Source organism: Enoplosus armatus, chromosome 18 (genome assembly GCF_043641665.1).
Source record: "Enoplosus armatus isolate fEnoArm2 chromosome 18, fEnoArm2.hap1, whole genome shotgun sequence".
In the NCBI taxonomy this organism is placed as follows: Eukaryota; Metazoa; Chordata; class Actinopteri; order Centrarchiformes; family Enoplosidae; genus Enoplosus; species Enoplosus armatus.
The window spans coordinates 7,520,728-7,543,819 of NC_092197.1; the positions used below are offsets into that span (position 1 = coordinate 7,520,728).

The 23,092-nt window shown below is 39.8% G+C and overlaps 2 protein-coding genes across 2 annotated transcripts in view; both read left to right on the forward strand.

Moving 5' to 3' along the window:
* Positions 1–145: 145 nt before the first annotated feature.
* On the forward strand, positions 146–2,277 carry LOC139301597 (UPF0729 protein C18orf32 homolog). The gene is made up of 3 exons (XM_070925033.1): positions 146–253; positions 1,609–1,824; positions 1,951–2,277. Exons 2-3 carry the CDS (start codon positions 1,645–1,647, stop codon positions 2,014–2,016), a joined length of 246 nt encoding a protein of 81 aa, XP_070781134.1. The 5' UTR covers positions 146–253; positions 1,609–1,644; the 3' UTR covers positions 2,017–2,277.
* Positions 2,278–9,433: 7,156 nt separating this feature from the next.
* Positions 9,434–23,092, forward strand: part of dym (dymeclin) — a 49,362-nt gene continuing 35,703 nt past the window's right edge. Inside the window, exons 1-9 of the mRNA XM_070924158.1 lie at positions 9,434–9,462; positions 10,358–10,427; positions 10,612–10,818; positions 12,478–12,530; positions 12,737–12,830; positions 13,848–13,984; positions 15,109–15,181; positions 16,531–16,656; positions 18,830–18,969. Of these exons, the coding sequence (XP_070780259.1) occupies positions 10,679–10,818; positions 12,478–12,530; positions 12,737–12,830; positions 13,848–13,984; positions 15,109–15,181; positions 16,531–16,656; positions 18,830–18,969 (763 nt within the window). The 5' untranslated portion in view covers positions 9,434–9,462; positions 10,358–10,427; positions 10,612–10,678. The remainder of the gene's footprint in view (positions 9,463–10,357; positions 10,428–10,611; positions 10,819–12,477; positions 12,531–12,736; positions 12,831–13,847; positions 13,985–15,108; positions 15,182–16,530; positions 16,657–18,829; positions 18,970–23,092) is intronic.

Consider the following 23,092-nt stretch of genomic DNA (forward strand, 5'->3'; position numbering starts at 1 on the left):
ACACTATTAAGAAATGTAACAGGCAACTGTGATTATGGGTCATTAACCTACAACGTTGTGATTCAGATACTCACGCGGATCTGTTTTGAAGAAAGGCGCCCCGGTATGTCACAACTTCCGCTTCTTGCTTACGGAAGTAAGTTCTGCGCATGTGTGATCTCATTCCAGAGACTTCGCAGCAGGGGCCAAAACAAGAGAAATATCCTGTCTTCATCGGCAGTACGTGACAACACTGTTGTTGTGCTCCACGTAGGTGAGAATTATTACTCAGTTAAAGTGCTGTGGTTAGAAAAACATTGTTTAGTCTGTACTTAAGTTACAATTCATCATATATGTTACGTTCACCACCGAGTCCTGGCAGGAAGCTAGCGTTAGCTAACAGTCGCCCTGATGACGTGTTTACAGCGTTAGCTGATCGCTAACGAGACAGGTTAATGGCACATACACGTTGCTCAGGAGGGGCCTCTTTAACATACATGACCTCAACAGGTCGACGATAGTGGGGTTAGGGGATTTTCAGTAGCCTGTTATTTAAATTCGCTGGTGACACTGCTTGGGAAAGCAGAAATGCGCTTGCTAAAGTGATATGGAGAATAAACTTTCAGATACAGTTCTCATCTTTACACTTGAATTCTGCTTGTTGTGCTTTTACTTGTACTGTCGACCCCCTGTGAAGATCTCGACAGTGCATTCGGCTGATATTCATCTTTGTACCACAGCTCTACCAGATTATCATTAGGACCAGTGAAGGTTTTCATTGCAGCTGGACACTACACAAATCACCTATAGGATTTATCATTGTGTGGTTGGATAAATGCTAACTCTCATCTTGTGGATATATTGGTTCAGAAACTAACAAATCATAACGGCATCAGTTAAAACAGAATTGTCAGATGGTATTTCTCTTATTGTAATTTTGGATCTTGATTGATCGTGATTTTGTATTGTTACAAACTATAAACGGGTCTCCACTATTTGAAATGTATTGCTTCAGGTTTGTAGTATTCAGTTTTAGTTTTTTGTTGTCTAATGCACATTCCCACAACACAATGTTTTGGTCAGACATCAAATTCTGGATTTCAATTCTGTTTCACGGTGCTGAAAAAAATACATGGATCTTATTTATAAAACGATTGTATGATTATCAACCTCCAAGCATCAACCTCCTAGCACCCCTATGAAAACTTCTGAGAAATATCTCACGTCATTGAAACAGCCACATAGCAACCATCCAGCAAAACCTTCGTAACCATCTAGTAATATCCTACAAACCATTTAGCAGCACTTTATACAAAGACACTTTTTCAGGCAGGATCACTAAATTTAAATCCTTTTGTATTGTGTTGAATTCTTGAGATTGTTCAGGTGTTCATGATTTTGTGTACACCCCGCTGTAATATAGATAGGTAGGGGGTTTAACCAAACCTTTTAACCTACCCATCCATATTGACAATTCAGTCACATGTGTTCTCCAATGACAACACTATAAATTGCCCTTCTTAATAAATGGGCATAAAACGTTTTACAAACCTGTGGTCAGTAAGATGAAGACACATTATTATATTTTTTTGAGAACTTGTGTCTCTCTGTCTTCTTTCTCTGTTTCAGGTTCTTCATTTTCAGCAGCCCATCTGAGCCACAGTCATGGTGTGCATTCCCTGTATTGTGATTCCTGTCCTGTTGTGGGTCTACAAGAGGTTCCTGGAGCCTTTCCTCTATCCTTTCATTTCACCGATTATTAACACATTCTGGACCAAAAAAGCGGTCCAGGAGACTGGCACTAGTGACCAAAAACTTAGTCAAAAGAGTAATGGAAGTCACAAGGTAAGTTAATGAAATTTTTAATGTATTTTGTCATATTTAACATCATGGACCTCAGTGATTAAGTTTTGTCGGTTAAGTTGGGTTTCATGAATATTGTTGACAGCAAGTTTTTTATGTGTGTTTCAGGCTGAAAGCAATGGTGACACCACTGCCAATGGATCTACGATAGCAGCAGATAAGAAGACAGATTGACAGCTCTACATGTTTGTAATGCATCTTAACCTCTGTAAATATTTCATTAATATAATATAGAGAAACTATTAATTAACTTACCAGTCTTCTTGGAATGGTTTTTATAACCTTCCATATTGGGTGTACCTTGTTTTTTATTTTCTTCAGTTATATTACAGTAATGTATTGTTATTGTTGATCTATTTTAATCATGAATTGATACATGCATTTATTGAATGTTCTATCTCATGTAATAGTTTTTCTAAGTCTAGCTTCAAATAAAAAAATGTTCATTTATTGCTTCCACACTAATCTGTGCTTCCACTTCAACTAGTTTGCTCACTTCATATTATAAAGTCATTGAGGAATCAATTTTGTTTGTATTTTATGTTTTAAACAATATCATACCTGTGTAAAATTTTCATCGATTTGTTATCACAAATGTGAAAGAAAACATTATTAGCAGTTTCATGACAATTTTGACATTATGACTCATGACTCATAGAGCTAAATGGGTTTTTTTCCCCAAATTTTCATCCACGTCTGGTCAAAAGGTCATTCAGTATTTTGGTTTGTGACCAAATACCTGCAAAACTAATGATATTCCCATCCACCACAGCTGTGCTTAGTGTTAAGTGCTTATTAGTAAATGATACCATGCTAACACGCTAAACCATTTTCATAAAATGAAAACAAAAAACATTTTAAAATGTAGAAAGATTGATGAGCTCTTCAAAATACATAAAAAGAGCAGAAGATAAGTATTATACTAGTATTATTTGATAATATAGGTGAGGTAACAAAGGTACAAAAAGCAAGAAAAAAATAAATGTGGAATCACAAAACTTATTATTATGGAAGCTTCACTAAATACATTCGCTCAGGTTAAATCTAGAACTTCAGAAACATTTCTGCCCTTAAATTTGATTTGAATAACTTATAAAAATCTAGTTTATGCAAAGTCAATCTGTTCAAAGTCTGTTTCATATGAATTAGAGAAAAAGTCGTAAGTGTTGTAAAAACGTGGTAGACTATTAAAACTAAAATATGCTAAAAGTCCATCTGTTGCACTTTATCTACATAGAGTATAGGTATTTATTGTGTCAGAGACGTTTAAGAAAGCCGACATTTTCTAGCTGTTGTCTTGGCTGTCGACATCTGAAAGTGGAAAGTGAATGAAAGGTGGATGGACCATAATAAAACAAATCATGGCTTCTTGAAGTTCGGGTTTCATTCTCCGTTTATTTCAGTTCATTATGACTGGTTTTTTTTTACACACAGACAATAAAAAGCTATGAGCTTAAAAACTACCTAGAACTGGTAGTAAACACATTCATCAGTGCAGTGAGGGGAGGGGGCTCAAGCTGCTCCAGCATCAGAACAAGTGGCTGGACTCTGATGTTTGTGTGTCAGTTGGTGCAGCGGGGGAGACCAGTGCTGTGGACGCTGTCATTGGAGAGCCCGGCCAGTAGATCTCGTACACTTGTGGCAGGTGACACATGTTGCACACAGGTAGAGTCACTGGAGTCTGTGTGTGATGTGGCTGCATCACTGCTGTCTGTGAGGTTGACGGCGTCGTCACACCCATCTGTGAGGTGGAAGGCACCATCATAACTGTCTCCACCGGGTTCACACACAGCTTCTTGGCTTGTTGAGTGACCTCTCCGGGTGTAGATGCAGACGCTGCAATACAAACAAACAAAAACACCGGTCAGTCCACTTAGTCCACTTAATAACTTTCAAAACAAGATGAAAAATACAATAAATATAATCATATTTTGGTACTAATATTGAATAAAGTCACATTTCATTTGAAAAGATTACAACTTGTGTTTCTGTTTAGATCTCTTTTGTAATAATACACAATTTTAGTTGAAGATAAAAGGAGGTCTCATACCACACTGTTTTAGACAACCATAACTTTCTTGTTAAAAGTGTCCTAATTTCATCCCCACTATCGCCAATGCTTTCCAAAGCATTTAAGTAGTTTGACAAGGGGTAGAAATATTGTCTTACCTTCAGTATTGGTGGGGGCCTTGCTCCTGTTCCTCTTTCTTTTTTTGCCCTACACAAAAACAAACACAAGACTCTTTTCAGTGACTTTCTTTCATCAGCTCTAGTGTAGTGGTGTAAACATGTGTGAGTTGTATGTGAGCAGAGTGTACATACATAATTGTCTCTGGACGACCAGTCGGGGTGTCGCTGTGAGTGGAGCAGCCTCTCCTTGTCCGCCTCCTCATAATATTTCGCCTTCTCCTCATTTGTCAGCGACTTCCACTGTGGACAGACAGTAACATGCTGTCAGCACACACCGACTAACAACTACAGGCCGGCTAGTGCACATGCAGGAGCGTAAAAACATACTAACAGATGCATAAATGTGCAGACAGATCCACATTCATCCTAAACTGAGTCCCACAGTGCATTTGTTTATAAAATGCTGGAAATCCCCAGTTTAAATTTAGATATGTTCTCTGGTCATGTGACAATGAATGAAAATAATTTCTTCAAACAACAAGACTGCAGAAAACTATCTTTTACCATTACCTGTAACACTGAGTTACAGGTAATGTCTAAAAACAAACAGAGCAAACATACTTACTCTCTGTCCCAGGATAGTGTTGACCGCTGCACTATCTTTTAAGTTCAGTTCGGCCACAACGTTTGGCCTCTGCTCCTTCCTGAACAGCATGAAAGCATTTGGCGGCTTCTTTACATACAGCCGATCTTCATCCATCTGGTTGTCACGCTTTCTCTTTCTATGAAAAGACACACGTAAAACGGTCAGGAAAGAAGTACTTTAGAAGGAAACAGGTCTTCCAGTTGATCACTGCCACAGATCATGAGCCAGTCACAGAAAAGAAATGTACATTTTAACCCAAACTGTCCAGAGCTCGCTTACTTTGACATGAGGATGTTCTGTGGAGGAGCAACCGAGTAAGAAGGAGCGAATGGATCTCCTGCAACCCTGTAAACCACCTCTCCGTTCCTTCATAAATAAAGACACACGGAGATATTTTAGACAGAAAGTTTAAAGAAACAAACAGAAGCTCAATAGATGTGTTCTCTCGTGTGTGCGTGTGTGTGTGTGTGTGTGTGTGTGTGTGTGTGTGTGTGTGTTTGTTTTTATGCGTGAGTTACGTACAGCACTCCAATAGGAGCCAGGTTCTGTGCCGTGCATTCAGGGATCCCCACCACTGGCACACCATTATACTGGAGACACAAACACACACAGAACATGTGATTAGACAAGATGCAATGCTATCATGTGTCCACCAGGTGTCAGAGTTTCCACTCTCTTTTAGTTATAGCAACTGCTTGAATGAGCTGCAGTGGCGAGTAGGGAAACAAGACTAAGAGTCATGCTAGCAGCTGTAAATAGGCTCAGGAGTGTGTTTATAAAAAGCTATGCAGGAGCCTTATTAATGCAGCATTTAATGAGCGCCAACCTCATTAAAACAACATTTTACCTCTAACTCTGACTTGCTATCAAAAATGGCCAGGCATTGCTATCATTTTCCCACAACAATATGCTACTAAACCTGCTGTCTACTGCACTGCGTCTACAACCAGACAGTGATGATGGCTCAGAGTTTGTGTGGTTAACCAGGGTCTTACTGGGTGTGGAGGAGCAGTAGACTGTATTACCAATATACTGTACAAAGCAATAATTAGAGGTGTATCACAGGGATGGGAAAGTCATCTTCGCCATGCGCGCCAAATGCATTTTTGTCTGGTTTCACTGTCACCTGTGTCTGGTTCAATAGACTGTGTCTGATATGATTCCCAGCTCAATCTATTTTCTTTTTGTATATATATATATATATATATATGTGTGTGTGTGTGTGTGTGTGTGTGTGTGTGTGTCCTAGACCCAAAAATATTCAGTTCAATAATAGTAAAAGCCAGCAAATATTCACATTTCAAAAACTGGAACCAGTGAGTTATGGACATTTATCCTTAATAATGCAATTAATCAAAAGAGTTGCAGTTTCATTTTCTGTTAATCAATTAATCGGCTAATTGTTTCAGCTCTAACTGATACGTATCTTTTTTGGTACAGGTATTGATGAAGGTCTTATGATACCTAGCCCTATCCTTTAATTAGTAGCTTACCTGTCCCTGGCTATAAACACCTCCCTGCCTGTTCAGGTGACCCGACTGCGTGACATTTTGTTGCAAAGCAGGGACAAGAGGAGGAGGTGGAGATGGAGGTGAAGGGTTGGGAGCGTCTCCCAGTATTTCCCTGATCACTGCCTGGAGAGTGGAAAGCACTTTGAGCTGTGACTGACATTTATCTTTTTTGATACGGGTATTGATAAAGTTCTTATGATACCTATCCCTAACCTGCACTTGGTATCGTACCTCTATCTGGCTATCATCGGCCTGACTGTTGAGGTAACTTGACTCGAATCCCATCAGCCCAGCAGGGACAGGAGGAGGAGATGGAGGGTTGGGTTCGTCTCCCATTAGTTCCCTGATCGTCACCTGGAGAGTGGAAAGCACTTTCAGCTGTAACTGACATTTATCTTTTTTGATACAGGTATTGATAAAGCTCTTATGATACCTATCCCTAACCTGCACTTGGTATCGTACCTCTATCTGGCTATTATCTGCCTGAGTGAACAGGTTAACAGCTGCTTCCAGGGGGATGCGTCCATCATATTCTGGGACAGGAGGAGGAGATGGAGGTGGAGGATTGGCTGTTTCCTCAGGAAGTTCACCGACCACCTCCCGGAGAGTGGAAAGCACGTCTTCCCAATCCATCTCCGTTACGACACGTTCAAATTCTGCACACAGATCCATCTCTTTGGCAGAAGAGTGACTCTTGTCTGTGACACACATTGATAGGAAACTGCTTTTGAGACGCTTTTGTAGGGAGTAACATCAGGGACAAAAGCCCCAGGTGCAAACTAGATTCTTGGTTAGAGTCAAGACGAGAAGGAGCAGCGTTTGTGTAACTGCTGCCATAGGAAGCACTACGAATATATTGAAAACAAAAACATTGCTGGACAGTAAATGTCCCCAATGAATTCAGCCAGGAGCTCTGGCTGAGTGATAAGAGAATCCTGAATAATAATTATAATAATGGTAAGAACAGAATTAGAAATATCAGCCAAAGTAATGACTGTAAAAGTAGAATTATGAGGTATTTCCATCTCTGCTACTTTCTACTTCTACTTCATTACATTTCAGAAGAAAATACTGTACATTTTACAAGCTATAGTTACTACTTACTTCGCAGATAATGTAGCTTATTTAACGTATAATCAGTTTATAAAATGTGATGCATTGTTGAACTACCCAACTATATATAAAGCTGTTAATTGGTTTTACCTGGACAGTATGCAACATTTAACATTTGTATTGACAACTAACAGTCCACAGAAAAAAACATTCAGCTCATGTTAGTTATGTATTTGTGTGTTGAGAGTGAAAAGTGCATTTCTGTCTGCAGAATGATGGTTTACCTGCGTTTAAAGACGTTCAAACCGAGCTAAACAGCTAGCTATTTCTACGGCGTTCACTGACGGTTGAGTTTACCAACAATTCTAACAATTCAGTGAATGTTTCTTGCGATGTGGACTTCAGTTTCCCTCGACGATTCAAGTGTTCCCACGATGCGGTCTCCTGGAGAAATGAGCTAAAGGGCTTCACTAGTTGTACATCACACGTTCTAACGTGGAACAGAACCCTAATGTCCATTATGACATCACACATGGGTCCGAATATTCTGTTCGGTCAGAGGGCCGTCAGTGGCGGGAAAGTAACTGAGTACATTTACTACATTAATGTACAGTTTTTAGGTACTTGTACGTTACTTGAATATATCCATTTTGTGCTACTTCATACTTCTACTCCACTACATTTATTTGATAGCTGTAGTTACCAGTTACTTCACAGATTCAGATAGTAAATATAATCAAACACATTATAATGTATTATTATACATGCATCCACCCAGCAGCATATAAAATGAGCCCCACCTTCACCAGCTGCAACATTAAAGTGATGCACACATTAATGCATGTTGGCTAATTATAAATGAAATGGACCATTTTGCAGAATGAATATTTTTACTTTTGCCACTTTAAGTATATTTTGATGCTTATACATTTGTACATTTACCTAAATTGATATTTCGATGCAGGAGTTTTACTTGTTAGAGAGTATTTCTACGCTGGTATTGTTACTTTTTATTCAAATAAAAGATCTTGCTACTTCTTCCACCACTGCATACAGTTTACTGATAACCATCCATTATCAATGTCCCGATCTCTTCTCTGCCCACTGAAATGCTTATTCCTATTAATCCTTACTTTAGTTCAATGCATCTGAAGTGCAGGGTATCTATAATAATAATAAACTTAATTTGTATAGCACCTTTCATTCATAAGATTCACAGAGCCTCACAGAGCCGCTAGCAGTAGACTCAGTAGGCACAGTGGTCATGGTAATATCATACCAGGCCTTGAAAAGATCAGCTATACTTCAAAATATAAATATATAAACTATAACTGATAGTATATAAAATGTTTGGATAATAATATTGTAGTGTTTTTGATGTTCAAACATTGGATTAAACTATTTGATCTTCATAGATTAGTTCATTTATTTATTTTTTCATCCTTTATATTTTTAGTTTTTTGTTGTCACTTTTGATAGTTTTGTTGTTTGTTGTCATGTGTGATTCACTTGCATTCTAGTATTGATTTTTGGGCATGGGCACCTTGGCTTACAGTATGTTTCTATTGTTTGACACATACATAAATGACTACAATCACACAACACTGACTTTCATGGTAGTGTTTTTTTTATTCATGGTTGTCAAAGAGGCAGACCCATGAGAAAGAGAGGTGGAAGTATTAAATCTGTAGATGGTATAATGATGAGACACATTTAAATTGGAAGTAGATCAGACAGAGAATAGTTTTCCGACGTCAAATTAATCAGTGAATAAAAGTAAATCTTGCCCCCCTACTAACAAGTGCTCCAGCTCACCTAGTTTGCTTATTTAAAAGGTTCATTAATGATCATATTTATATTTATATTTACATTCAGACAGTGTAAATGTTATAGCAGTCCCTGTGTGAAATGAATACACCCTGAGATGGTCACAAAATGTTGTAATGACTTCAACGAACTTGTAAGTAGATAGAAAATTAAAGTTTAGATCAGGCGCTCGGGATCTACAAGCCCTGTTTCTATCTGCAACGTCACATACGTAATCAACGCCCACAAATCGTCATTACGCAAGGGGTGGCGACGTGGAAAACATGGAGGCGAGGAGTATGTAGAGTAAACTTAATTGTCTCAAATTCCACACCGTTTCAAGTGTTTGCCTTTGTAAATTACACCTAATAAACAAATTGGATAAAACGGCGGATTGGTGTAAAAAAACAGTCGTATCTTAACTGCCCCGGGAGCCGAGAGAGCCGCGGAAACTGCGAGAAGCATTTATGACAGGTAAGCCGAGCGGTCAGCTGATAGCAAACAAGCAGTGAACGTTAGCTGCTTTTTGGGACAGTGAGTTATTAACCACCGGTTAACCGGACACGGTCACGAATCAGTCATTTACCTAGCTTTCTTTTCATGCTAACCTGGGACTCTCAGTGTACCGTGTTGACAGTCAAAACTGCCGAGGCACAGTGTACTTGAAACAGGATGAGCTAGCTAACGTCATGCAAGTTGGTTAACTGAAGCAGCAGTTGCAAATCATATCATGAGCAAATACAGCTAATTTAAGACGCATGAGATGGCACACTGAATATTGAAACGATATTTCGCTCTGCCAAGGTCATAATAGGCTGTTCACCGGTGACATTAAGAACATAAGAAAAGAGTGTGTCTTGGTGGCATGTACTGTACTTTATTATCACTCTGGTTTGTTTCTTTCATTCCAGTAATACACAAGAGGCACACACTATCCTCTGTGGTTTATCTCTACTGTGCTCTAAATCACTTGGGCAAATGTTTGGCTCGCTGGCTACACCTGTGTGACAAAGGTGTGTCATTTCAAGTAAACAAAACACATGCCCTAGTTCCTTGTGTGACATCCTGCAGTGAACTTGGCATCTCTCGTGAATGTATGTAATGTATGTGTTGGAGTTGATTTGTAATACATGGATAGGGAGGTTAGAGATCCACATTTTTAGTTCCCATGGCAGCATGCCTTCTTGTATTGCTTATCAGTTAGACCAAATGCACACCTGATAGCTGTGCTACCTGTGATGCATCTTTGCCAAGGAGTAGTAAAAGTTAAAGGTGATGTTTAATCTGAATTGTAATTATGTTTACAAGTGATACAATGAATGTTGCTTCTGTGCCAGTTACATCTCCTACTGGCCTTTTTTGTTTGCAGGGGCTATTTTAGCCATTTTGGTGGACTAAGGTTGCTGTATTTAAGAGAGAAGTTAAACTCCGGGCGCCAGGTGAATGAAAAGTCATGTTCTCCAGTAAGGCAGTCATTAGTGTATGCTCATTGAATTAGATTGGATGTAGTGACTGCTTGTTTTTACTGTTCTAATTAGACATTTTCTGGAAATACAGTTGGCGTGTGTGCTGTGTATTGAGTTAATAATTAATCCACAGATTAAAGCTTTTCCTCTGCCCCAGGATTTGGCATATGCCTGGTGAAAAAGCAGTGAAGAGCGGTGAGTCTGGCTGAGTGGAGCCAGTAGAGATGGGTGCCAACACCAGCCAAGTCAGTGACCTCTCCGACAACCCCAGCCTCAAGGCCCTGGTGGGCACGGAGTCCATATCGGAGAATGACCCCTTCTGGAATCAGCTCATCTCCTTCACCTTCATCAGTCCCACCAGCAGGTACACAAACACACACATAGAAAGTTTCTGTTAGACATGTGTCCGATTATGTGCCACATTGTTGTAGTACAATGCTCTCAGACTGCAGCACTATTTACCATCTGAAATTGCAGAATCCAACAAATAATGATAATTGGAGCACCAAAAACGTCCTGGTTGCAGATTCACAGATGCAGAAATGTTGCTATTCTCTGTTTGGTGTCATTATGAAGTGAATGCTTTCTTAGACAAAAAAATAGACAGACTGACTAGCTTTCTCCAGAGCTTTCAGCCTCATCTCACAATGATGACAACATAAGATACAGTTGAAAGTTCAGGAGAATGCTAGTCAGTAGACCTTGTTTTAAGGATTTTTGACCAAACTACTATGTCCAAGGTCAAGAACTTTCACATTCTATGCTTTTGGTGTTTTGCTGTTAATTAAGTACATTTAAAAAGATTTGTTTTTGCTTTGAATACGTTTTACCAGGCCATCCTGTCAAGAGCGTATAGACCAAATCATCAGAGGAAAAATCAGATTAATTTCGAATAACTTGACATTGAAAAAAAACTAATAATGAATAACTGAGAGTTGCATCTCCTAGATGAAATTCTGACATGCCCAGCATAAACCAAACAAGAAGCCAGGAAGGGAAACAAATTGGAGATAAAATTGATTGACATTAGCAAAAGTTGTGGAACTGGTGTAGAAGATTTGGAGAACAACAAACTATGAGTGACAGCTATAACAACTTCTTGAAAATTCCTCAATTTAACTCAAGAGTTATAGTATGCTATTAACAGATGTTTGCCACACAACCTTTCCAATGAGAAAGTCCTTCAAGATTCCCAGCCAGGATCCAACATTAAACTGTAGGCAGGATGTTTGCGGAGCTCACCTCAGTAATGATCCAACAGGGTTACTGTCCTGCTTGGCTGAAAATAGATAGACTAGTTAACATTTAGTTCCTTTGTACATAGTGTTGATAAGTAAAGACACTGCATTTCCTCTTGCTGCTGGTCTGTGACTGATGTTAAATATTCACCAAATAAGGGCGTTTCATTCATCGATCTCTGTAACGTTAACAGAGCTTGTGCGCTTATGCACCGATCCTGCTCATTACTGGCTGTGCTTTACTGGTATAATCAAAAATGTGGCCACACAAGGCTTAAAGTGAACATATGCATTGGGGGAAACATGAGAAAGTGGACTATTCGAGTGCTTTAAAGAATTACTTACAACACAGAGTGTTGCACTTGACAGAGCTGTCCACCGGAAAAGAATGAAAGAAAGATTCTACACTGAAATCCAATCAAAATGTATAGATGGCATACATTAGTTAGTATAAATCACAAATGTCTCCAACTGATCTAATGAACCAGTAAATATATTTATTGGTCATAACGATATCATAAAACATTGATAAAAATGTCCCTGTACGTCTCATTCAGACTTTTTTAGGCATTTATATAACTTGGATTGTCTATTTTCTGGCACTGCAGGACTCTAACTATTTGAATGTTATTAGTGTTTGATTATACTGCAGTTTTCTAGCATAACAATAGAGAACAGATGATTCAAGCAGTCAGCTCCTCTGATCCATTTTCTCTTGCATATATTTTAGGTATCGTCTTCTTTTCCTTCTAACTGTCTTCTTCCCTGTTTTTCCTTTAAAACAGTGGAGACTCCAAGTTGCTGGAAGAGGCTGTCATCCCCCTGGCCAAGATCCTCAGTACGTTGCCTATAATATAAATGAAGCATATATTTATTTTGCTGTTCCATACCTTGGTCACAATGAAAATCAACTTCTCCAGAGTTTAGATGAAAAAATAAATATTTATTTCTTGTTGTTTACATGCCAAACTATCAAATTATGAAGTTTCTGTAGCTTATGTAATGCTGCTGATAAGTTCTCTCCTCCTTTTTTTTTCTCCCAAGTTGAAAACAATCCCAGAACGGGGAACTTTGGCGCTCTTGTGAGAATTTTCCTGGGAAGAACCAAAGAGCTGAAAATCTCTACAGAATGCCAAGAGTGAGTATGGGAACCTCAGAGGGGAGAATGAACTGTGTCAGTAATGATAGACCCTCTGCATGTCATTGTTCACTGTGCGGGAGTGCAGGCCAGTTATTGTTTGATCACAAGCAGGCAGGGAATCTTTTTTTACAGGGGGGGAAATGCTGAAGTGGTTGTAGTTTCCCATGAGAAAACTGCTGAGGTATAACCATCCACACATGTGGCATTATTCTGCAGTCACTGCTAAGCTCCATTTCCACAGAGATTGACCCTGCCCAAGTCACCAAATGCTTCGGTTGGGAACTCCTCATCCTCTATTAAACATCATTAGAGGTTTGGAGTTATCGCTCCCCATACACTCCCATCTATTTCTCTCACATTTCAGAACAGATTTTGTCCCATAAACAAACATTTTCTGGGTCTGACATAATTGGCATGTGCAAATTGTCAATTTGTGGGACTGATTAGACACCCCCGTGTTGGCGTTAAGTGGTTGTGAAACATTGTGGCTTGCACTGTATGGTTCCAATCATTTCTTGTTTTCCTCTTCATTTGTTTCTCACCGACTCTCTGTGAATATATAGTAACTTGTGTCGTATCATTATATGCTATGGTGAAGGCATTCTCACAGTTGTCTTGGTTGTTCTTTTTTCTTATGAGAAAAGTAGTTTCTTCTTTATTTCCATCACCACCATTTTAAAGACAGATAGGCATACGGATGTACCGTAACTCAAAAGCCATTAGTGAAGTTAGCATTTGTATAGCACCTTTCAACAACAAGGCTTCATTAAGAAAAGATATAAAAGAAACACGAGGCAATATAAAAATACAATATAAAAGGGGAAGTGTCATTTTAGAAGCAGAGGGGGATGCAACATATTACTGAAGAACATACGCAGTCAGCCAAGCTGTCCTTGTTAAATTTAGGACATAAACCAATGGCACATAGCCAGCCCCTTCATGGCAGTTATTTCTGTCACAGTTCTATGTTTGACCTTGAATGCGGTGTCCTTTTTTCTTCTTTCTCTTCTGCAGTCAGCTGTTTATCTGGCAGGCCCACAATGCATTGTTCATGATTCGCTGCCTGCTCAAGGTGTTCATCAGGGAGATGAGTGAAGAGGAGCTGCACCTACAGTTCTCCTACCAGGAGAGGGCACCAGGCTCCTGTGGAGGTGAGTGCACTTTACATAAAAAATCCACATCATCTGCTGAGAAATCTCATGAAAAACATCCAAGAAAGTGTTTGGCTCCCTGTAGACTCATAAGGTGAGTTATTATAATATAGCCACAAGGGTCAAATGTGTAACACTTCCCATCATACCTAAAGAGAGATAAGAAATTGGCTTTTTAATTGAGCACAAATACCCATGGTTACTGACCTGGATCAGCTGTCTCTGAGAGACTCTGTTAATAAAAGTCTGAATCTGCATCTGAATTTGGCCTCAAACACTCGCCCTGTTTGAGCTCAGTCCCTCAATAAACACTGTGCAAATGTGTGCCCTCTTTACGACCTTGATAAATGTAAATAACACTTTTTGTGGTGCTCACTCACAGAGATAATGAAAATACCATTATATATCACCAGTATTCACTTGCACAAAGACAGCAACACACTCACTCACAGCTCCATACAAACCTTGGGTTACATCTGCTGTGTTAGATGATTGTTATAAAAATGTCTTTCGGTGATTGGCCTGCAAAATGACACAGAGCTAATTACAGCTTGTTGAAAGTGGTAGAGAGAATATAATCCATCTGCAGATCTTGAAAACTCTTCCAAAGCATTGAGCACAGTTTCCTCAAAAAAAGGTCTTAGAAGGTAAAGTCTTACATTGTTTCTCTTGTCTGCTAAAGACAGTAATGATAGTTATAAAATGTTTTTGTGTCCGATTGTTATACACACTATCAACAAAAAAAGGGGAGTTGTTGCAACAGTGGATTGTGTTCGCTGGAGGCTGTTCAATCCTTTTTGTGGAGTTTCAGTCAGTACCATCAGAACTGTAGCAAACACTGTCACAACTGCTAGCTCTAGTAGCAGGAAGCTCGTCATTCCATAATAGGCAAGTGTGAATCTTTAGCAATTCACACTTTAGCATTCTAGGCCACATCGTTCCTAATGGTTGTCCATCATTCTTGCATACTTTTAGCTAATTTCCCTCAATGCCATTCCACTGTACGGTGAGCATGAACAGATGATGGGAAGGATAGAGACTGAGATTGGTACACTGGGAGCCGGAGACTGACTATGATCAACAGGGAGCTGCCATATATGTCTCATATAATGTGTGTTGTGTAGAAACAGGCAGCCAGGACCTCCTTGAGGAGCTGTTGTCCAACCTTGTTCACCTGATCGTTGAAGTGCCGCTGCTGTAAGTATCTCCCTTGTTTGTATATATGAGTATGTATGAACGTGTGTGTGAGAGGAAGGTTGAATTAGACACCCCCATGGTGTCTTGCATACACTGAAAAGGTCAGACATACAAGACTGATTCTGATACAACACTGTAAAGTGACATTTAGGTTGTTCACACCGCCTCACACAGCAATTTGTTAATGTCACAGGGTTAATTGTTCAGGATCACCTGTTTGACATTATATTATCAACATAATAATATTCACATGAAAACATCAAGTATTGGTGACTTTTATGCAGTTTCTCAGCCCAGCCTGTCTTTTAGTTCCTTGTTTTTATTCATGTTTGTTGGTTGTTAATGTGTCTAGGATGTTAGTCATTGAGCAGTTAATGAAAAGCAGTTTGTGAAACGTTTGTATGTGTCTCTCTTTGCGTGCTCCACTTCGCTCCTTGATTCACTAACCAAGAGAAGCTGAAATCCATTATGGGAACAAGGTTAGGCTCAGATGTCCATATGTTTCACTTCCAGCGTCCTCAGCCAGACTGACGTGCCGGAGCACTGAGCTGGCAACATGTGCAAAGGGACAAAATAAAAAGGAGGGATAGGACTGAAAGAGAGAAAATGTTGTTTCAGAAGAAGAGAAAAGGCTTGAAATGAAAGTTGGATTAGGAGTGGTGCCAATGAGTGGGAGTGGAGGGAACATAATGATTGAAAAATGCTATCAGCCTTTACTCCCAGTGGGCGGTGTGCATGCTAACACACTGCTTTAATTTGTGAAAATTTCACTGTATTTACTTATTAATGGTGGACTTATCTCCTGCCTGCCACTCAGTCTGTCACAGAGAGACAGAAACAGTACGTACGTGTCTGCAGACAAAACCTCCTCTGCAGTGTCAAAACAAGTTCACAGAAACATGACTGACATTTTCTGTTTGCTTGACGCAGCATCTTCCACCTTTCCTCTCTTTTCCCTTGCCTGTATTGTGTCATTGTTGATGTCCTCCTCTCTCTGGCTGCCAGTCTACTTTCTCTCTCCTTCTTCCTCTTCCTCTCTCCTTCTCTTCTGTTGTCTCCGCACATCAAACCCTGGCTCTTGTGTAAATGCATTCAGCATTCCAACATTATTCATTGTTCCAAGCTTCAAGACTACCTGTTTTTCTTCCCTCCGCCACTTTGTGGCTGTCGACCCATTTCCTCTGTACGTGCTCCTGGTTTGGATGGGAATATTGCCATTCTTTTGGTATAGCTCCTCCAAATCCCTAACAGACTTCTGTACTTGGATTGTAACTGTAATTGTGAAGTTGTGTTACCAGAAGTTATAACTTATTCTCTTTAACTTTACATGCATCTGTCTTTTCCTGTAGTGACATCACCTATAGCATCCTGTTTGAAGCAGTGACCACGCTGCTGGTGTTCTTCTCCTATCAGCTCTTCCACAAAGACATCCTCCGAGATGGATTAATCTACCAGCACATTATGAAGGGACGATGGTGAGAAAACACTCACTCATTCAGTTTGTACCCCACTGAAGACTTCCATTAACTTAATGCAATAAGCAGTAATTGTAACTATTAAAAATACATGGCTAAATGTAACGCCTTTCTCAACCAAGACATTTAAGTGTCACGTTTGCATAAAAATAGGAGTGAAAATGTAGAACAAGTGGAATAATTTAATAACATTTCAACTGCTGTACAAGTTGCTCTCACTTGCCTCTGTAACTGGGTCGTCCACAATCTGTTGACGACTCTGTTGAACACAGGCCCAGATCATTTTGGGTCTTCTCCAATCCAATGTGACTCTGATACAGTTAGCCTCTCACTGTGCTTCCAGTCAATCTCATCACGTTCCAAACAATGTATTCACTTGATACTAAAAGCAAAAAAGAAGAAACCAATTTGTCTCCTTTGTCACCTTGTGAACTGAAAGGGAACCAGCAAGTCTGTTTGTTAAAAAGATGATAATAACCATAAACTTCAAATGTGGTGATAAGACAATTTACTAAATGCTAATAAAAGTAGAATAAAAACAACACTTAACCTTCTGATGTCGACCTGTACTTGGTTTATGAAATGGTTTGAACCCAATTCTTCTTAGTTCCTTGTTATCTTGAATATGAATAAATGCTGATAAATGCTGTAACACTGAATGAATTTTAAAGTCTAGTAGTGCAGTTTAGATGGATGGACAGAGGATGGAAGTAATTTTCTTTTAGGGCTCTCACAGCATAAGAGCCAAACGAGAGCACTTTGGATTAATTGCCATTGAGCTGAGCTTCCAAGTAGCTGATGTTGGCAAAACAGATTAGAAGGCTGTCTAAAATGGTTTTGCCATTTGGTCTATTGAGAAAGCAAGGTTGTGTGTAACTAGAAAAGCAGCGATATTGGATATTGTACATGACCACTTACACGTATGTAACTCAATGGGAGAGAGCTGATGGGATGAGGACAGAGTAGAGTCTCAAATTGACACCTGATATGGACTCCTGTGGACTGAGAATAGGATCTCAGTCTCTCTGGCTGCACACACACACGCACACACACACACACACGCACACACACACACACACACACACACACACACACACACACACACACACACACACACACACACACACACACACACACACTCCTACATGTACATGTAAGAACAAGTCCTGTGTCTTGGCTTTGCTTTTTATTCCACTATGAAGGGCATGACTGGACTGTCAACCACTCGGAAAGTATTAGTGGCAGATAATGAGGCAGCAAATGAACTGCACATTTGGGAACACAACAAAAGGGAATAATTCAAATCATTGTGTTTATATTCTTAATTCAGTTGCACCTATGCAGTCAGATAGAATTAATGTCTCTGTTGAGCAGGTGAGGAACACCTTTTAAGCATTTAAATCAAAGGAAGGCCACAGGACTAGATAACCTCAGGGCTTTTTATTTTGAAAACGTGTGCAGCTGAGCTTGTGCCTGTGCCGCAGCCTATTTTCCAGTACTGTAGACACTCACATAATTCCTGAAATGTTGAAGACTTTGAAATATTATACCTTGTCCACAGAAAGCATGTCCTAAGGAGCCCAGTTATTATCTTTCTGTAGCATTAACCCCTATTTTGATGAAAATATTTAGAAAGAGTTGTGATCCAGCAGCTCTCCAAGTCTGAAGTTGGCAAACTGGACACAAGAAAAATTGTAATACTGAAGATGCAGATTGACCCAATATTAAAGCATTTTGGTAAAGCTAAAAGTACAGCTAGAGCTCTCTTCTTAGGTTTTACATCTGCATTCAACACTGAAGAGTTCTTATTGGCAAACATGGTTCAACTACAGGCTAATTCTCAGAAGGCCAGACGTGCTCTTTCTTGTTAAGATCTGTGTAGGTTAAGCACTGAATGTGAAAGCAAGTAATGAAACGGATTGCACTGCAGCTGCTTATTTGTAATGTCTGGTGTAATAAATGTGTCTGTAGTGTTTGTTTTGTTGTCTGGCTAAATGTTGTGTTTGGTAATCTGTGTGAAACTGTGTACGCCTTGAGATCAAGTGCACTGAGACATACAGGAAATATACTTCTTAGATATTTAACATTCTTCATAATGTTGCACTGATGAAGGTTTCCAGCTGACTTTTTAAACCTCTTTCCTTCTCTTTCCATTTGTCTCTCTTTTTCCCAGTTTGTCTTTAACCAGTCGGCTGGTGAAGACTCTGCTCTATAACTTCATCAGGCAGGAGAAGTGTCCACCTCCAGCAACCCACATCTTTGAGCCGAAAGACGAGGGAGGCCTGCTTTACGGCCTGGCATCTGGGGTGGCAAGTACGAGTACACACATCCACACACGGATAAAACACATGGATCATAAGTTTGTCAATCATTCGTATTTCTCAGGTCTTGGGATGCAAGTAGACACATCCCACATGGTTGTCTAAACTTAGTATAAAAGTTTGGAAGGCTACATCCTGGTTTAACTTTTACTGCATTGGATGACTATAATGGGCATTTTGGTTGCTGTTAATGTGTGTTTTCTAACTATGTGGTCAGTGGTTCCCAAACATTTTGGCTTGTGACCACCTAAATGAAGCTACTTATGACTTCTAGTCATGGGTTATGCCCTTAGTGTGGACTCTGTGGAAGATTGTTTCATTTAAATGATAAATGTTTTTAGGGGCTTTGAAGATGGGAAATTATCCAATATTTCACAAGAAAAAAAAGGGTCCATGTCAGAAAAGATCAACTGTAATATTGTGAAAGATAAATATATGTTTTTCTTTCTTATCCTTGTTATCTTGTGACCCCTTAGGTTTATTTTAGACCCCCTTAAGGGTTGCAACCCCTAGGCTGGGAGCCATTGGCTTAGATAATATGGTACAACTCTGGGTTTGCTCATTATTTGACCTCTCGTGTCGCTACATCCTCCACATCAAAATTAAGCTTGTGAGTGGAAATGTTATCATAAATTATAGGAATGACGGTCAAATTACAAAAATAAGAGCCAGACAGTAAAAAAGATAATTGAGAATGTCAGTTTTTTCCTTGGAACCAACGAGTGAGAAATATGATCAGGCTGAGAAATGAAAGTGCGAGCCACGCTGACAGCCGTGGCAGAGTGGGTGAAAGTGATGAGTCAAAAATGAACAGAGTATGTGTATATTAGACTGGTAATGTGCGCTGTGTGTGTGTTGAATGCATGTTTGTTTGAGTGTGAGAATAGGGCTGGGCTTCCCCCGCAGATAAATGCTCTTTGTCGGTTGTTGGTGGCAGATTCCTATCAGTGAGCCATCAGCATTGACCCAGCCTGTCTGTCTGTGGCCAGTGATCGGCCCGATGAGTTATAGTGCCCTGTCCTGTTCTGTAATCCCCTAGAGCCTGTCTGTCTGCAGCCGCCTCCCTTATACACACACGCACAGACCAACAAAGACACAAGCTCTCTTATACTCGGAGCTCAGAAACAACACTTGTTTTCTTTCCCTGTCTCTCTGTCTCGTACGCAACCAGTCAACTGGGGATTGACAGAGTACACAAACAAGTGTAATCTGAATGTTGAAAATGGCTGTATGCACTGGTGTTGTTCTATAGTATCAGTAAATATTAGTTGAATTTCTTTAGTGTTGCAGCATGAGAAAATATTCAGCTTGTTAAAGGTTTACTAGTCATGTTAGCATCTTGGATAATGTCCTCTGTGGCTCTGGAGGAGCTTGTTATATGATTTTGGTTATCTGGCAGAAAAGCCTGTGTTACAAACTCGGCATTTAACAGGCAGTGAAGGTGTAAGAAAAAGATGCTATCGGTTGCATTATGGGAAATGTAGGAACCAGTATTTTTGGAGCTTGAACCAGGACTAAAGTCAGGATATCCTTTTTAAAGGAGTATACCAGAGGTTTTGCATGTTTTAGCCTATTTATTATAAATCACTTACAAATCATTAGGTATCCATTGGTTTCCATTAATGTCTGTGCGGCATGAAAATAAATCATTGACCCCCGAAACATCTCCCCCTGTCTTGCTTTTACACACTCTGCTGTCTGAGTCTGAGCAAGCGTCTGCAGAGGGGATTATCACCCAGACTGGCAACTCAGAACTTTTTAGCCTCCACTCCTCTCTTCTCCTCTCCTCTCCTCTTCATTATTCTATTCTCCTCTCTACTCCTCTCACTACTCTTCTCTCTTCTGCACTCTCCTCTATTTGACTTGACTCTTCCTTACTCTACTCTACTCTACTCCACTCCTACTCCTCTCCTCTATTGTCCTTTATACTGCTACACTCTACTTTTCCTCTCACACACACTTTTTGTGTGTTTTCCTATAACTTTTAACGCTCTCTCTCACGCACAATACTATTTGAGCCATTCTTCTGCCTTCAAGCAGACACACATATAATAATATAATAATAATTATAATTATTATAATGATAATTCCTGTACAATCCTCATGTTTCACATTGCTTCCACGGAGAAGCTAACAGTAAGAAGCTAACAGTAGCTCTGTCAACTGGCGACAGCCCCACAAACACAGACACCTTGTTATGTCAACATATATGTTGGTTAGGTCCTCATTAGTATAGCTGACTTACCGGAAAATATGTCAGTCACACTGGAAAAGGGTAGCAGAAGATTCATTTAACGTTTTAACCCTCATTTTTATTATGATAATTTGTTAGAAAATCATTGTAAGTCTGTGGAATGTTCTCATATTGTGTATATGTTTATGTTAGAAGGGTTTTGGATTGGGTTTGGGAAGAAGTGCTTTGAGCATATATTTTGATTTGTGTGAGACTATCAGAATAGTGTGTTTGTTTATTGTCTGTACAGCATGTTTCCCCATGTGCCTTTTTGGATAATCATCACGAGTTTTGTGTGTGTGTGTGTGTGTGTGTTGTGTGTTGTGTGTGTGTGCGTGCGTGTGTGTGTGTGTGTAAGTGCTCGGCCAAGACATTGGCCTGAAGCCCTGATGTCATATTTCATTCACTGTTATGCAAGTAAATAAGTAAGTAGCACATTCTGTCTGTCTCTGTTCTCCCGGCGTTCACATCTCTGTCTGCACTGAAGCGTATGTTCTCAGTTGTAACTATGACAAACTGTTTCCCACCTCAGCTCCCGTCTCTTGTGTCTCCACAGGCCACTGAGATGTTCACAATGGTGTTCAAGTGTATGTTGCATGTGGCAGTGAAATGGAAAAGCAGACATTTAACCTATTTTACCCTTGGTAGACAAGGTTTAATAATTGTATGTAATTCCAGTTACTCTCTTTCTTATTTCTAACATCTAGATTTATCTACTATTGTGGATGTCATATTGAAATAGGACCAAATACATTTTGCCTTTTTCTATCATTGTAATACAGCGTATCATAATAATAGAGGAGTGAGTGTATTTTGTGACTTGAAGCAGCTGCATAGAGTTAATTAATTCAACAGAAAAATAAGTGAACATTCCTCAAATATTAACTGGGTATGTACCAACTTAATTAAGACTGAAATGCAGCGCTGTTTAAGGAAAGTAAAGTAATAATATTTCCCCAATCAACAGTGTAATAACAGCGGCATCATCAAGTGCTTCATTGCTTCATTCATGGTATGTGTGTGTGAGTCTGATGATACCCATGATATGAATCTGTATTTGGTACGGGGTCAGGTTCTGGTGAAGTAGATGTCAGGGGGCGGATGTGGATTTAGAAGAAATGGTTTTCAGCGTGCGTCAGAACATTTGGAAAGACTATACTAGATATTTGATTGTGTGATGATATTTCAGTTTGAATACAGAAATTGACTTTGTGCCAGCAGCCATGTCTGATGGTGGTGGTCATTATGAAAGACTACGATTTGGACCTCACAGCCTTCTGTTCTAAAACCAAGGCTTAGTCAAACATTAAAAGCTCATGTTCTCTTGTAGAAACTTGTTTTATGGTCTGTTTTTGAGCCTGTTTTAATTTAATAAGCATCCACAGTGTCTAAATATTGTGAGGAAACTGGTAGAGAGACTAAAAAAAGAATAATTTCAAAGGTTGTTGTGGATACAGGCAGTACGATGCCTTCACGGCCTCCGAGTCCTAAAGCCCAGATTCTGGTTTCAGTGTGCCAGCCTCTGTGTCCGTGTGTGACCTTCTCTTTTCCTCACTTTCCCCTTCCCTTTCCTTCTCTTCATGTCCTCCTCCTCTTTTTCCACTGGGCGGCTGGCCAGGGCCGGAGCAGCCTAAGCAGTGTAGCATTATTGGGTTTATGTGGTGGGCAGGCAGACAGGCAGAGGGAACTGAGCCAGACGGATAACAAACAGCACCCACTAAGGTAAAATAGAGCTGTGTGTGTGTGTGTGTGTGTGTGTGTGTGTGTGTGTGTGTGTGTGTGTGTGAGTGTGAGTGAGAGAGAGTGCAGGAAATGTGGCTGCCAGACCGGGCTCTCTGACACTGTTGGGCTAGTCACTGTGGTGCCAGTGATGAGATGAACA